The sequence below is a fragment of the Otolemur garnettii genome, unplaced genomic scaffold (genome assembly GCF_000181295.1).
Source record: "Otolemur garnettii isolate 467f Iridium unplaced genomic scaffold, OtoGar3 scaffold00091, whole genome shotgun sequence".
NCBI lineage: Eukaryota > Metazoa > Chordata > Mammalia > Primates > Galagidae > Otolemur > Otolemur garnettii.
The window spans coordinates 89,476-103,830 of record NW_003852486.1 but is presented as its reverse complement, the minus strand read 5'-3'; the positions used below and the strand labels follow the sequence as shown (position 1 = coordinate 103,830).

General features: G+C 45.7%; 1 protein-coding gene across 1 annotated transcript in view; it reads right to left on the bottom strand.

Annotated features, from left to right (window-relative positions):
* Positions 1 to 9,946, bottom strand: part of CD244 (CD244 molecule) — a 29,373-nt gene extending 19,427 nt beyond the window's left edge. The window contains exon 1 of the mRNA XM_012808478.2: positions 9,886 to 9,946. Coding sequence (XP_012663932.1) covers positions 9,886 to 9,946 — 61 coding nt within the window. The remainder of the gene's footprint in view (positions 1 to 9,885) is intronic.
* Positions 9,947 to 14,355: the final 4,409 nt, after the last annotated feature.

Below are 14,355 nucleotides of genomic sequence, written 5' to 3'. Positions count from 1 at the left end.
TGGCGCAAAAGCCCTGCTGGGGTGCTAGGAATGCTTCACATCTTGCTGTGGACGGTGCTTACATGTACCTACATATATAAAAAGCCATCAAGCTGTTCACTTTGGGCACATTCTTGTAAATTGTATCTTGATAGAAAGTATAAAGTAAAAGGAGTAATAGCAACCTGTCATAGAACTAAATGAAGAAACATGTATCTTGAAAAGAGCAAAGTATGATCTTACCACTGCAGAAACATTCCCACAGCAACAGTAAATTCTTAGATTTCTTCACTCATCACATAGCTAGACCCAACTGTTAGCTAAGTATCAGAAAAACTTCCTGATTCTAAGTTACTCAAATGACAAGCCAGAGATCAGTGGCTCATAAAACTTACACAAGAGAAACAGAGAAAGCAGTGGATTAGACAGATGTACAGATTGCAAAGACAAGGCCCTAAACCTAGGTCACAGGAGCATCTGCAGGAGTAACTGAGACCCTCTGACTTAGTGAGAAGATTACCAACTCCTATAATCAGCAAGTATGTATTGGACTTTCTGGGTGCCAGGGTTGCTGTAGGGCAGGATTTCTTAATCTCAGTCCTTGACAGCGTTTGGGGCCCGGATACTTCCTTGTGTGTGTGCTGGGGGTGGGGTTGTGCTGTGCATTGTAGGGTTGTCTGGTAGCATCCTATATCTACCCACTAGACGCCAGTAGTACCCCTGTCCCTAGCTGTGACAAAAATGTCTTCAGATATTGTCAAATGTCCCCTGGGGGGCAACATTGTCCCCATTTGAGAACCACTGCTCTAAGCATTGGCGTTAGCATGGGTGACAATATGTAAAAAATTAAACTTAAGTTTCTTTCAGAGAGGCATGTGAGCTAGGAATTAAGTTTTTAAAGGTGATATGACAGCGTGTCTGGTGCAGCATGGGGATTTCTTTAGATTCACAGCCAGGGAAGAAATCCCTGAGGAGGCACTATCTGACTGAGAAATGAAATATATGAAGGATCCAGCCAGGGAAAGAGCTAGAGGAAAAACATTCCAGGTAGGTGGAACACCAAGTTCTAGAGACTTGGAACTAAGAAGATACAAACCTTACACAGAATATTTGGGATAGAAGAACTCAGAGAGGTGGATGTAGTGACTGGCAGCATCTTCTAGAAATAAGACATGACCTTCATAGGCTATGGAAAAGGAAAACAATAAAGCAACCCAATTAATTTTCAAGAAACTAGCCCAGGCAAGAGTGGTGGAAGTCATGGAAAGATGGGCATGCCATGGGCATACCCCTCACATATAACAAGCAAGTGCTAAAGTGATAAAGAGTGAAACACCAGGATGGTTAACGGGCAACAGCAGGGTCAGTCCTGTGAGGGGTCAAGGGTAAGGTCCCGTAGAGAGGGAGCCACATCAATGGGTGTAGAGCTCATTAGCCAAGCTCTGGGCTAGTGACAGGTATCCAGAGCTCCACCTCCCCCACCCCAAGGCATTAATGGGCTGAGACCACAGAAGCGTCCTGAGTAGTCCACAGGAGGACATGCCCAGTGCCACAAGACAAGCCATGCCTAAGGGGTCCAGCATGGGAGCCCAAAGTACTTCCCACCAAAACCAAGTCCGTAGGAAAAGCAGGATGCAGGATGTTAAATAAAAAATGGAAGCCAAATGATAATAAAAAAAGACAGAAACATGTAAGGAAAATAGCTGAAAGCTGTGAACAGCCACTACTGTAGGTGCCTTAGGCAGACACATCAACAAGGTGGGTCAGGCTGCTCGGAGCTGGCGTCTGCTACAGTCACTCGTTGCTCATACCATTCCTGTTATTTGGAAGAATGAGGTTAGTAATAGCACTGACTCATGATATAAAAGAAAAGTGATGCAGGGGTCCTCAAACTTTTTAAACAGAGGGCCAGTTCACTGTCCCTCAGACCGTTGGAGGGCCGGACTGCAGGCCCAGGATGAGTCGGCTGCTAAGCAGGACAGGCAGTGGCAGCAAAAACACCTGGCAGGCCAGATAAATGTCCTAGGTGGGCTGCATGTGGCCCACAGGCTGTAGTTTGAGGACACCTGGCTTACAGTCTAGAGGAGGACAGATCTAACACAGCTGACCCTGCAATGTGCCATGGAGGCTGCTGGGAGTGATACAGGCATCAGGAAAGCATGGCTTCCTTTGCCCTGGTGTTAATGGCTGCCTAGAGGAGTTGGCTAGAAATGCCACTGAGGAAAGAGCCAGGCTCTGCCTGGTGGATGGAAAAAGGAGTAGGGGGTGTGTACGGGATGTTGCAGGCAGAGCAGTAGCAGGGTCCGGGCAGCCAAGCTCTGGCTTGTGGGTCAGGTAAGGGACGGACAAACCCACTATCTCCAGCAGGTTTGGAGAGTGGGGTAACAGAATATCTGTTTAATTTTTAGGGGTTTGATAGTGGTTTTACTTTCCTTCTACCTTTTATAAAATTGCAAGAGGTAGTATAAATATGAGAAGGTACCACTAGTAAATCAGAATGCAGAACCCTACAGAGAAGAATGTAGTTCTCTGCTATCACAGAATTGAGTAGAGATTATACAGGGAAATGGTTATGTTATCCATTAGACTGTGAAATGGGTAAAGAATCAACTATGGCTCATGCCTGTAATTATAATCACTCAAGAGACTGAGGCAGGAAGATCACTTGGGACCAGGAGTTTGAGACCAGCCTAGGCAACTTAGAAAGACCCTGTCTCTAAAAAAAATGAAAAAATGAAAAAAATTCTCTAGGTGCAGTGGCATGTACCTATTGTCCTATGGGACAGGTGGGAGGGAGAGGTGAGAGGGCTGCTCCAACCCAGGAGTGGAAGGCTGCAGTGAGCTATGATTACTCCACTGCATGTCAGCCTTGGTGAAAGAAGGAGACTCTGGTCCAAGAAAAAAAAAAAAAAATGAATGAATGAAGTGTGTGATCTACAGCTCTGAGGACATACTGCCTAGGGGATCAGTTTTTGAACTACACTATTATATTTGCATGTTTTATTTTAATCTAATAGTGTACTAGTTTATACCGTGAAGAGGGATCTGTTTGTAAATCAAGAAAAGCTGAAACAAACACCACATGTTGTTTTGGTTTATTGGTTTGGTTTTTTCCAATGGAAGGAAAATGAACTAAGGGTGGAAAGGCAGCTGAAAAGGAGCTGCCGAAGGAAGACCACACATGTCCGGGACGGCCTCCTGGAGGGAGCGGAGGCGCCCAGAGCACACAGGGAGGGACATGTTAGTCAAGGGCATAAGAACACCCTTGCTCCAAGCAGAGGCAACATGGTCATTCAAAGGAGTAGATTATGTCTACATTGGGGAGTTATTAGAGAGGCTGGGGGAACCACTACCATGTGCCTCTGTTTTCTCAGAGGAGGAGGTTGTGGGCTTATAGAGGCTGTAAGAGTGGGCAGGTCCATGAGGGGACAGCACAGGTGTAGAATCACTTTTGGGGGAAAGGAGAAGCCGTGGAGCAGAAGCAAGGATTCCCAGAACATAAGGGCCCCAGCTGTGAATCTAGAGCTGCTCTTTGTTGTTGAATTTTCTCCTGCAGCCCTCAACGGTCAGGTGTGGGAAAGAGGAAGATGGTTGGAGGGAGTGTTGGTGGAAGGGATGGGGCCAGGGGCAGAATTATGGGGCTGATAGGATGACCAGGCACGTAGGCAAGGGACCATGCCCTGGGCATTGTGACTGATACAAAAAGGCCTCAGTCCCTGTCTGAGGGAGTAAACACACCAAATGGGGTGAGAAGAATGCCAGTATGAAAAGATAACTAGTCCTCACATGCTTAATAAGGGATGGGAGGGGGCACGACAACTTGTGCCCATTGTTCAGAGTAAAGAGGCCACAGCAGACTCCAGTAGTCAGGCCCCAGGGCTGCTGCCACCGCTGCTGCCACCACTGCAGCTACCGCTACAGTTTCGGGGGCTCTTTTCCAGTGGTTCAGAATGGATGAGTTGAAATAGCAACTCTGCAGAGGGAGGGCAAAGAACAGGCGGCAAACTCCCCTGCAGCCTCAGGGGGAAGGGGAAGTGGACAGCAAGTACAGAGGGCGGCCCAGAGACCGCCAGACCCAGCAGTGAGCCCGGCTCAGCGCTGAGCCCGCCCAAACAAGCTGCAGGCTCCAATGTCCTGCAGGGCCTGGAGTTGCTCAGCTTCCTCCAACCTGGGCCTGCTGGTCAGAGGGAGATGTGCAGCCTGAGAGCCCAGGGGAGCGGGCAGGGGAGGAGCTCAGAGCAAGCAGAACTTTCACCAGCCAACAATAGGATGTCAAGGTTTTTCAGTGGGGCTGTGCTACCAGGTGTGGGGGAGAGGCAGCCATTGGGGCCTCTGCTGGGGACTGAGTAGAGTCCAGTGAAAGCCACAAAGTGCTGGGGTAGGGCCAGTCCCAGTCAAGGCAAAATCAGAGAATAGGTAAAGTATCTCACAGGGCCCACGGCCAGTGTCTCCTCCTCTCCTCTCAGTTTCATACTGGTCATGCTCACTCCCCTCCTCAGGCAAAGCAGCCACCTTACCGCTAGCAAAATTTGCCCAGCCCACATCCCGCTCCTAGTATCAGTTAACCGAATCATCTCATTACATGCTCTTTCCAGTATAACCAGTGCACCTGCTTTCATGTTTCCATCCAAACCCCATGTCTTCCCTGCTTTTCTGGGCTGTTTCCCATGCTCAGATTGTCCTTATACTTTATCCTTACCTCCGAAAGTCCTAGTTATTATTCAAGGCCAGTTCTCCCATTTCCCTGCCTAGCAGGAATTTCCATTTTCTAAGCTCCCTTTGTATTCTTGCCTATTACCTCGTGTATCTTGCCTGTTAATGACACGTAGCATTTTCTGTCTTCCCTTATAGTGTTATTGTACCTACCTATATTCCTCTATCTGAAGGATTCTTCAGGATAGAAGCAACGTCTGCTTCATCTTTGTTTCCCCCACAACAACTTTCATATTTCTCAGAATATATAGTAAGGGCTGGGAAAAGATTTTTCTGAGTAAGACCTCAAAAGCACAGGCAACAAATGCAAAAAATAAACAAATGAGATTATGTCAAACTAAAAGGTGTGTGCACTGCAGGGAAAACAATCAACAGAGTGAAAAGAACACCTACAGAAAATATTTGCAGACTGTTCACCTGACAGGGAACTAATATGCAGAGATACACTCAACAGACGTGCACATACAAAAGGTGCACAGCAGTGTTACGATCATAGCAAACAACACTGGAAACAACCCAAAGGCTCATCAATAATAGAATGAGTGAGTGAGCTATCATACTACACAGCCACAAAAAGGATCAGCTACAAGTAGTAACATAGATCAATCTCATTAGATGTTGAGCAAAAGAAGCCGGACCCAGGAGTAGAAACCACAGGATTCCATTTACATACAGGCAAACCTTATCTCTGACGTTAGAAGTCAGAACAGTGATTATATTTGTGGTGGAGGGAGGAAGTACTGAATGGGGCAGAACAAGGGGTAGATACAAGAGTGTGTCCATTTAACACTAACTCCTTGACAGATGTGTTTATACTTTTGTGCGTTTTCCTGTACCCATGTTGCACTTCCATCAGAAAGCTCAGTTTACAGAGATGATGCCTATCCCTAGACTGATTTTTAGAGAGCTGGATTCCCCTGAGAACAGGGCAGCAGCACAGGCCTCTCTGAGTCCCAATCTCTCTCTCAGACCCATCAATTTCACCTTCACTCCGAATTGAGGGGAAGTACAATGAGGAAGAGATGAGTACAAACAACTCCAGCCTTCCTGGATATTTCCTGGATCCCAGCCAAAGCAGTTGTAATTAGAGACCCCTCCCTGTGAAGTGAAAGTTTCCACACATCTTTGCAGCTCGGAACCCTCAGAGCTAATCCGGGAGGTGCCCCCACCCTTGTTCTTGTCCAGCTTTTCTCATCCTCCACTCATAGACTCCAGCATGTCCTTTGGAACTTCTTCAGAATGGACACCCAAAACCTGAATTTAGGGTACAAAATGAACGTGAGGGCCTAGGCCTATTCCTGCCGTTGGTGTTTCTCTTTTGTTTTTGTTTGTTGAGACAAACCCACCCAGGCTTGAGTGCAATGGTGCAATCAGCTCCCTGCAACCTTGAACTTCCAGGCTCAACTAGTGCTCCTTAGTACCTGGCAGTATGGGCATGCACCACCACAACTGCCTAATTTAAAAAAATTTTTTTTTGTGGAGACATGGTCTTACGATTTTGCCCAGAGTGATCTCAAACTCCAGGGCCCAAGTGTCCCTCCTACCTTGGCCTCTCAAGTACTAGAATGACAGGTATGGGCTGTCATGCCTGGCCTATGCGGATGGTGATTTGAAGGTCCCTGCTCTCAATGTATTTGGCCCCCAAATCATCCCAGACTGCTTCTAAAATGTCTGATTAAAATTCATTTATTCACTCAACAAACATGTTTGAATATGTATGAGTTAGCCCCTGTGCTGTGCACTAATCACAACTGTAATTACATCTTGATTCAGAAGATAAAATGTAGACTCAAGGAACAAAGGGGCCCTAGAATTATTCACCCCTGAATCCTTACTTGGCCAAGGGCCTGGTACACAACTGCTCAAAACATATCCAGGGAAGGATTGAGGATAGAGAGATGGACGTTGTTGTGAAAATGAATATTTGCTGAGGGTCTTCCCATGCCAGGTTCTGCTCTGGATGCTGAGGCTGCAATGGTCAATAAAATGGACAAAAGCCTCAAGCAGTTTATACTCTTGTAGTCTGAAGAGGAGACTAGGAGACAGAAAAAGAAAATAAATAAGTAAACAGAATAGAACGTAAAGTGGAGATGAGTACAGTGGAGAAAAATGAAGTAGAGAGAAAGAGATAAGGGGTTGCAGGATGGCAGGACAACATTTTTCATGGAGAAGCCATTACTGAGAGGCAGTATTTGAGCAGAAGCCTGAGGGTGAGAGCAGGCCCTATGGCCAGTGAGGGAGCAGCATACAGGTAGAGAAAATGGGGTGCAAAGCCCTAACAGGGAGCATGCTTGAGACCAGCACAAGTGTGGCTGAAACGCTGTGAGCAAGAGGTGCAATGAAGTAGGATGTGGTCCTGGAGGCCAGGTCACGTAGGCCATCATGAAAATGGCCAAGGTGGCTTTTACTTTGCTTGAATTTGGAAGATTTTTGCAAAACTTTAATGTGATATCAAATCTCACATAAATGGCATGCACTGCTGGGCACAGTGGTTCATGACTGTAGTCATAGCATTTTGGGAGGTAGAGGCAGGAGGATCACTTGAAGCCTGGAATTCAAGACCAGCCTGGGCAACATATCAAAACCCCATCTCCATAACAAATTAAAAAATGAGATGGACATGGCAGTGCACACCTGTAATCTCAGCTTTTTGCATGGCTGAGGCAAGAGGGTTATTTGGACCTGGGAGTTCAAGGTTTCAGTGAGCTGTGGTCATGCCGCTGCACTTTAGGCTGGATGACAGAGCAAGACTCTGTCTCAAAAAAAAAAAAAAGAAAGAAAGAAAGAAATAGCATGCATATTAAATTTTCTAGTAAACAAAGTTTAAAAAAATTCACTATCATCATCTGTCTCCTGATGGGATGCACTAAGAACAGCATAGCATCCCTTAGTGGTATTCCTGCCCCAAATTCATATGACACCCACACCAGGAAACAACAGACAAGCCCAAATTGAGGAACTCACCACCAAACAACTGCCTTACACTTTTCAAAAGTTCACTGTTATGACAGATGGAGAAAGGTTAAAGTGTGGCTGCAGATTAGAGAGGATTATAGAAATACAGCAACTGAATGTCATAATTATCCTGATTAGATCCTGGGTCAAGAAAGAAAAAATGCCCTAAAACACATTATTGAGACAGTTGGTAATACCGTGTTTCCCTGAAAATAAGACACTGTCTTATATTTATTTTTTTCTCAAGAAGACACACTAGGGCTTATTTTCAGGGGATGTCTTATTTTTATTAAGTATAATACAGTAATCTACATTTATTCAAATACCGTTAAATCATCTTCTTCTGGAACTTGACAGGAGGAATTGACCTTGTTGGTGGGGTGGCACTAGTGATGCGTGAACTCCTTCCCCCTAGCCGTTCGCACGTGCACAATAGGATGCCTGTGACCGTGGTTACCACATGTGCACCCACGCAAGCGCAAACAGCTGGGAGAAAGGAGCTGTGGCAGATAAAAGGTATTCCAGTCTTTCTTACCTCTCCGCAAGGAAGTGCATGGTTTGCCTATATTTCCATGTGACTGCGTAGTCATGCCCATCACTAGGTCTTATTATTGGGGTAGGGCTTATAGTTAACAAATGCACAGAAATCCTGCTAGGGCTTATTTTTTGGGTAGGTCTTATTTGGGGGGAAACACGGTATTTGAATATGTTGGTGTTAAGTTTACTAAACTTGATGATGGTCGTGCTATAATAATATAAGAATGTTCCTGTTTGCAGGAGATAACGAGATTATATTTAGGAGCAAAAGGGCATGATGTCTGCAACATATTCACAAATGGTTCAGCAAAAATTATTATTATGCATCCATATCCATATATACATGGAAAGAAAAAATAAAGCCAATGAGATAAAATGTTAAGTGGTAAATCCAGGTGAAGGAAATACAAGAATTCTTTGGGCTCTTCTTGCAATGTCTCCGGATGAAGACAACAGCTTCAGTCAGCTTAGGCCAGACCAGCCCCACAGACTCCGACATAGCAAGAAGAGGGAGAAGCTCACCAGCTCCCACTGCAATGGCCTGCTCCACCAGCCCAGAGATGCACTGAAGCCCTGGGTGTGGTGATAGAGGGAGTGGCGTCCTCTGTCACGCAAGCTCACACCCTCAAGTCAGCTTCTGCTTCTGTCACTGTCATTCCTAAAGCCAGACACCAAAGCCCATCATTCCTGCTTCAGCTTTCTAAGCCCCCTTTCAGCTAATCAGACCAGGTTCCACTCTAGCACTCCACCCTAGAATCCTGGATTTCTGTGTCCCCCCAGCCCACCCACATGAGCCCCAAGCTCCGGCCGCCCTCACTGCTCCCTTCTCATCACACTTGCCCCACATGGCGGCCTCCTTTACAGAGGTTGAGCTGAGCCCTGACTGGGTCTTCCTGGAGGACACATGCATGTTTCAATGGATTCCTGGCCTGGGACTTTATTGTATATCAGGGTTCTGCTCAGCCTGGCACCAACAGAACCCTGTGTCTCAGTTGACACCTCCCTTGATGCCTAGAGAGTGTCCCCCTCACTCCACCCCCACCCAGAAAGCCTCTCACAGAGTTTCTGATCTGAAACACCAGATCCAAGTCTCTAAGCATCCTAGGCTCCAGGCTTCGATAAGGAGGGTAACAGCCTTTGGTGGGGTCTCCACCAGTGAGCTTTAGATGGCTCAATATCTAGATGACAGACACAGGCTTGTGTGGAGCCTCCTCTTACTGTCTTCTTTTCTCACCCCAAGCCAACATTTCCCTGATAATTTCTAGGTTCCTGTGGCCTCCAGTTGCCGGAGGGGCTGAGGAGGTGAAGGCTCTGTCCTGGCGGCTGGCCTCGCCCTCCTCAGCTCAGCTTTCCTTCCCCAGATATCCATCTGCTGTCTCTGAGCTCCAGAATCACCCAGATTTTTTAGGGCTGCTTCTCCTCTGTCACCCACCATTCAAACATCAGGTTTCCATTGTCCTTAAAGGCAACTGGGAGGAGGCTTTTCTCCCCACTATGCAGAAAAATAAATCAAAGCCAGTGGGAAACAATCCTGTTGCTCAAAGCTTCCTTAGACTGTGACAGCTCTCAGGAACTGCTTGGAGTCACAGGCCCAGATGACCGTGTAAGTGGCACAATCAGGGGTTCTGGGCTCTAATCTCCCTGAGAGACACAGTCCCTAGTGCACATCAGCCCTGGACCCATGCAGGCTGGACCTCTTACCTTGGCACTGGGGCGTCTTAAGGAACAGCAGAATTATGAGGGTGACAGCTGGCCTCCACATCACCAGAGGACAGAGGAGGCAGGCCAGCCCTTCTGCCCCACCAGACGTTCTGCAGTGCACAGGCTCAGCAGCCTCCAGGCAGTGGGGGACGATGGGGGCAGAGCAACCTCGCCTCCTGTGTGGCCACAGTTTCCTCAGTTCAAGGCTGTTAACGTCTGCTGTGAGCTGACAAGGCCACTGAGAAAGCCCTAGGGCCTGGACCTGGTCTGACAGTTCCCACAAGCCAAACTCATGAGGTTTGCAAGTGGGCGGGTGCTCAGCGTTCTCAGGACTCACAAACCAGCCTCAAAATTGTATCCCTTTCTCTGCCCCAGCCTGGCTGCTTTGCTCAAAGGGCAGATACCTAAGAAATTTTCCAATTTTCTCCATCCTTCTGGCAAAACAGAGTGACCTATGTGGGAACCAAACAGCCATTATCCCAGACCGTCCCATCCCAACAGACACTGTGGAAGGGGCAGGGGAGGCATGGAGGACCTGGGAGGGGGTGGGCTGAGAAGCAGAACCTGGGTAAGAGGGTGAAGCCCAGGAGGAGTAGCTGGGGGACATAGGAGAGACTAGGGTGGGGCATTAGGAAAACTTAACAGGCAAAGGATTCTATGGAAGTGGATGCCAAAGTTTAAACACAAGCAAATCAAATATTTTTGAAAAAAGAATTTGGTTTTGTTCCAAGTTTCCTATCTGGGCTTCTACATTCCCTTCCTTCCTCTTTTTCTACTTTGCCATCATAATTCTCTCTGTGGTCTCTTGCTTTGTCCCAGAAAGGATCCATTTTTGCTGCCTTCCCCCACACTTGGAGTCCACCTCCAGAAAGGCCAGGCAGCTTTGAATGGCCTCAGGCCCTCAATGAGGGGTAGGGGCAGCCCATCCCCCTCCAGGCCCCCAGGACACTGCTTCAGGGCTGTGCAGGGTTCAGGCCCCTTTCTTCCGCTTTCAGCTTAGCAGAAAATACTTTTGCTTCCCTCCAGGCCCGTCTTTCTTCCCTTTCCCCATTCTTTGATCCATTTCTAGTCACAGAGTCTGAACTGGGCAGGGGAGGCAGACTGAGAGTCTCAGCTCCAAGGGAGGCAGCAGTGGGGGGTTCTGGGCACAGCACTCGATTTGGAGACAAAGACTTGAACTTGAGTCCCTGCTCAGCAACTTGTGATCTGTGTGATCCCAGCTGAGTTACATACTGAGCCTGCAGAGCCATGTATGTGTGTAACTTGCCTCCCTTCCTCACAAGGCAGTTTTCAAGATCAAATTAAAACCATACCTGAGAGTGTGCATGAAAAAAAACTGAGCATAGGTGAAGCTTTTGTGTTTTTGTTTCTGTTTCTATAAGCCCCGTACAGGGGCTATAAGCTCTCATGGTAGCATCTCTCTCTCCTCTGTCTCCTCCCAAGGTGTAGCCCTCAACCCTGGGGGGTTTCCTTAGAGTAGATCTGGCCATACCCTTGACCTTGGGAAATAATATTCAAGACATGATAAAGCAGGAAGGGTAAACTCCTCACACAATGCATGTGGGACAAGATCCCACTGTTGAAAGCAACCAATGAACCACAGGAATCAGCTTCACCAATCCTGACCCCCAACACCAGCTCCATCCTCCCCACCAGGCTGGTGGGTGACCCACTTGCCCCTGGAAGCTGAACTGAGAGTAGTCATACTACTTTGTACGTGTCTGTGTGTGGTCTTTAACAAACACTACCACATAATACCTGCTGTTTGCTCTATACACTGTCTTTCCTGGCCCTGAGCTCTTCAATATGAAGTCTGTGTTCTCCTTAGCTTAGTGTTTCCAGAGCCTGGCTCACTGCCTGGTCCTTCACAGTGGATGAATAGGTTGGTGAGTGCTGAAGGAATGAATGAAACCCCCAGAAAAGACATTTCTGTTGCCCTGGAGATGCAGTAGTAAGCTAAGCCACCATGGTCCCTGCCCTCATGGGGTTGATATCATGCCTTGCCATGACTTTGTGCAGAAAGCCCTGCTGTGCAATTAAGCTACTTTCATGTGAAGACCCAAGACCCTACAAAGTCCACATAAACTCAGAGATGCTTGTAGCTTCATTTCCCATACATATTCCCCAGGTCTCTAAAAGTCTGGGACAGGAGATCCAGAGGGGTGCATTTAGGGTCAGCGGATATCTTGGAATCTCAAACCAGGATTTCACCATGTTTCAGGGAGTCAAATTCTTTCTAATAGATCCCACTTCTGATGCCAATTGCAACATTCATTAAGTCCCCCAAACCAATTACTTCTGAGACAAATTACAAGTATGGAGTCCTTAGGTCACCAACAGGTTTGATGATTCACTAGAGAGACTCACAGAACTCATGGAACACTCACGAAACCTGTGTTACCCAGGTTTCAATGGCTAAAGTTTATTACAACAGAAAACACAGATGAGCATGAACTGAGGGCAGAGGTGTCTGAGTCAGGATCTAGGAGCATTCCAAACACAGCCAGGCACAGAGATTCTAATTCTCCTCTCCCAGTGGGTTGTGCAGACAGTGCTTGCTTCTCCCAGAAACATCATGTGATACTGCAGAATACTACCAACCATGGAAGCTCTTTCACATCTTGGCATCCAGAGTTTTTCCTGGGGCTCAGTCACATGGGCATGGCTGACCACCTGCATGGCTGACCTCAATCTCTGGTCCTCACAGGATTTAAGCTGGTACTAGGTGGCTCCAAACCCCATTCCTGTACATGACATTGTTGGCACAGACTATCTAGCATGGTCCAAGGTCCCCAGTAGATGAGGATATTGGGGATACCCCAAGGAGAACATTCCAAGGCTTACTTAAGATTACCCCAAGGAAACCAAGAATGAAGGCCAGGCTTCTCTTTGGGTAAGGTTCATCTATTACTGCATGCCTGGAAAGAAGTTGTAAAAGTAGCCAAAGATTAACTCTCCCAAAAGGGCCCAACTGGTTTTGCTGGTATGATCAACCAATCTTTCAAGAAGTCAACAAATAATTTCTGTGATACTAGGCACTAGATGAGAACTCACTGCCTTTATTTCTAAGCCTCTGAATATTGTCTGTGTTCCTGTTTAAATGAAACCATGACTAAACTTTGAACAAGGACAACCATTTTTTTACTGTTTCTGTTGCTCAGAGGGACTGGAAATTTTCTTCCTCTTCTATATATATTTGTCTCCCTTGGGCTCTGACTTGCTGGAGGAGAATTAGCCAGTTATTGCTCACTTATTGACTGTGGTGACTTATAGATTCAAGTTAAAGGTGAGGGATACAATATTTCCATAAAGAAGATGGAAGATGGAGGCTTTTAAGACAGTCCATGGGACATCAAATAACTGATAGACCTGCATCAAAGTCAAGGACCCAGGAACCAAGGCCCAAAAGTGCAACCACATCATAGCTGATCTTAGAATACAATGTAACAGAAATGTGTCTGTCCTAGCTTCAAGGTAGAGAAATACCTTTAACTATGCAAGGAATTGGGGGCTATGTCTCTGTCACTGGCAATATGATGTAGGAAATGAGCCCAATCTCTGTTTTTTTAATGTTGTAACAAGATGTTTCTAGAGGGGGTGTAAGGAAGAAAGGTAAGGAAGAAACCTACCTAATAGGTTGTAGGTTTTTACATGATGCAAAACCTACCTAACAGGTTGCAGGTTTTTACATGATGCAAAAACCTACCTAATAAGTATAATGAACATTATCTGATTGACACACTTATAACCCCGACTCAAGCATAACAAAATTGATACATGCAACCAAAAACTTTTGGGCCCCTATAATATTTTGAAATCGAAAATAATGGGGAAAAAAGAATTCTGGAAACTAGAAAAAAAGTTGCTTCTACACAAAAAATGAATGAAACTATTTTCCCAAACTGCAAGGAAAATGCACCAATAAATTGTCTTTTGCAACTTAAAAATAATTAAATATAAATGTGTCTCGTACATGTATATCTTTTATTATATTTTATACATTAGAATCTGATTTAGTATCAATTATATCCTGAGATTGTTATGTTTGACATGTTACTATATTAAAGTGTTTTGCAACAATAAAAACAAGAAAGAAAACATAATGAATTCTAATTCCCTGTTACCTAGTTCGTGAATTTTATCTAGTGTGTGAATTTTATTTTTATTTTTTATTTTTTTAGTGCGTGAATTTTAAATACAAAAGATCAAAATTAAGGTCATAATGATACAGTAATTTGTGTAAGCCAAATTAATTTTTTCAGTTGTGCTACATTGGGACTTCTAAAAATAAATCCATGTGATCAAAGTTTAGTAGTATAATCAGATGAACTTGCATCCAAGTGAAGTTGTCATTTTAATGATATGAACATTAGCAATTTAGCATAAATGAAAACCTATTTCCAGGTTGCTGTTTATCTGTCATGTAGTATTTTTTTTTAAATTTTCAATTAATATGAGGGTACATTATTT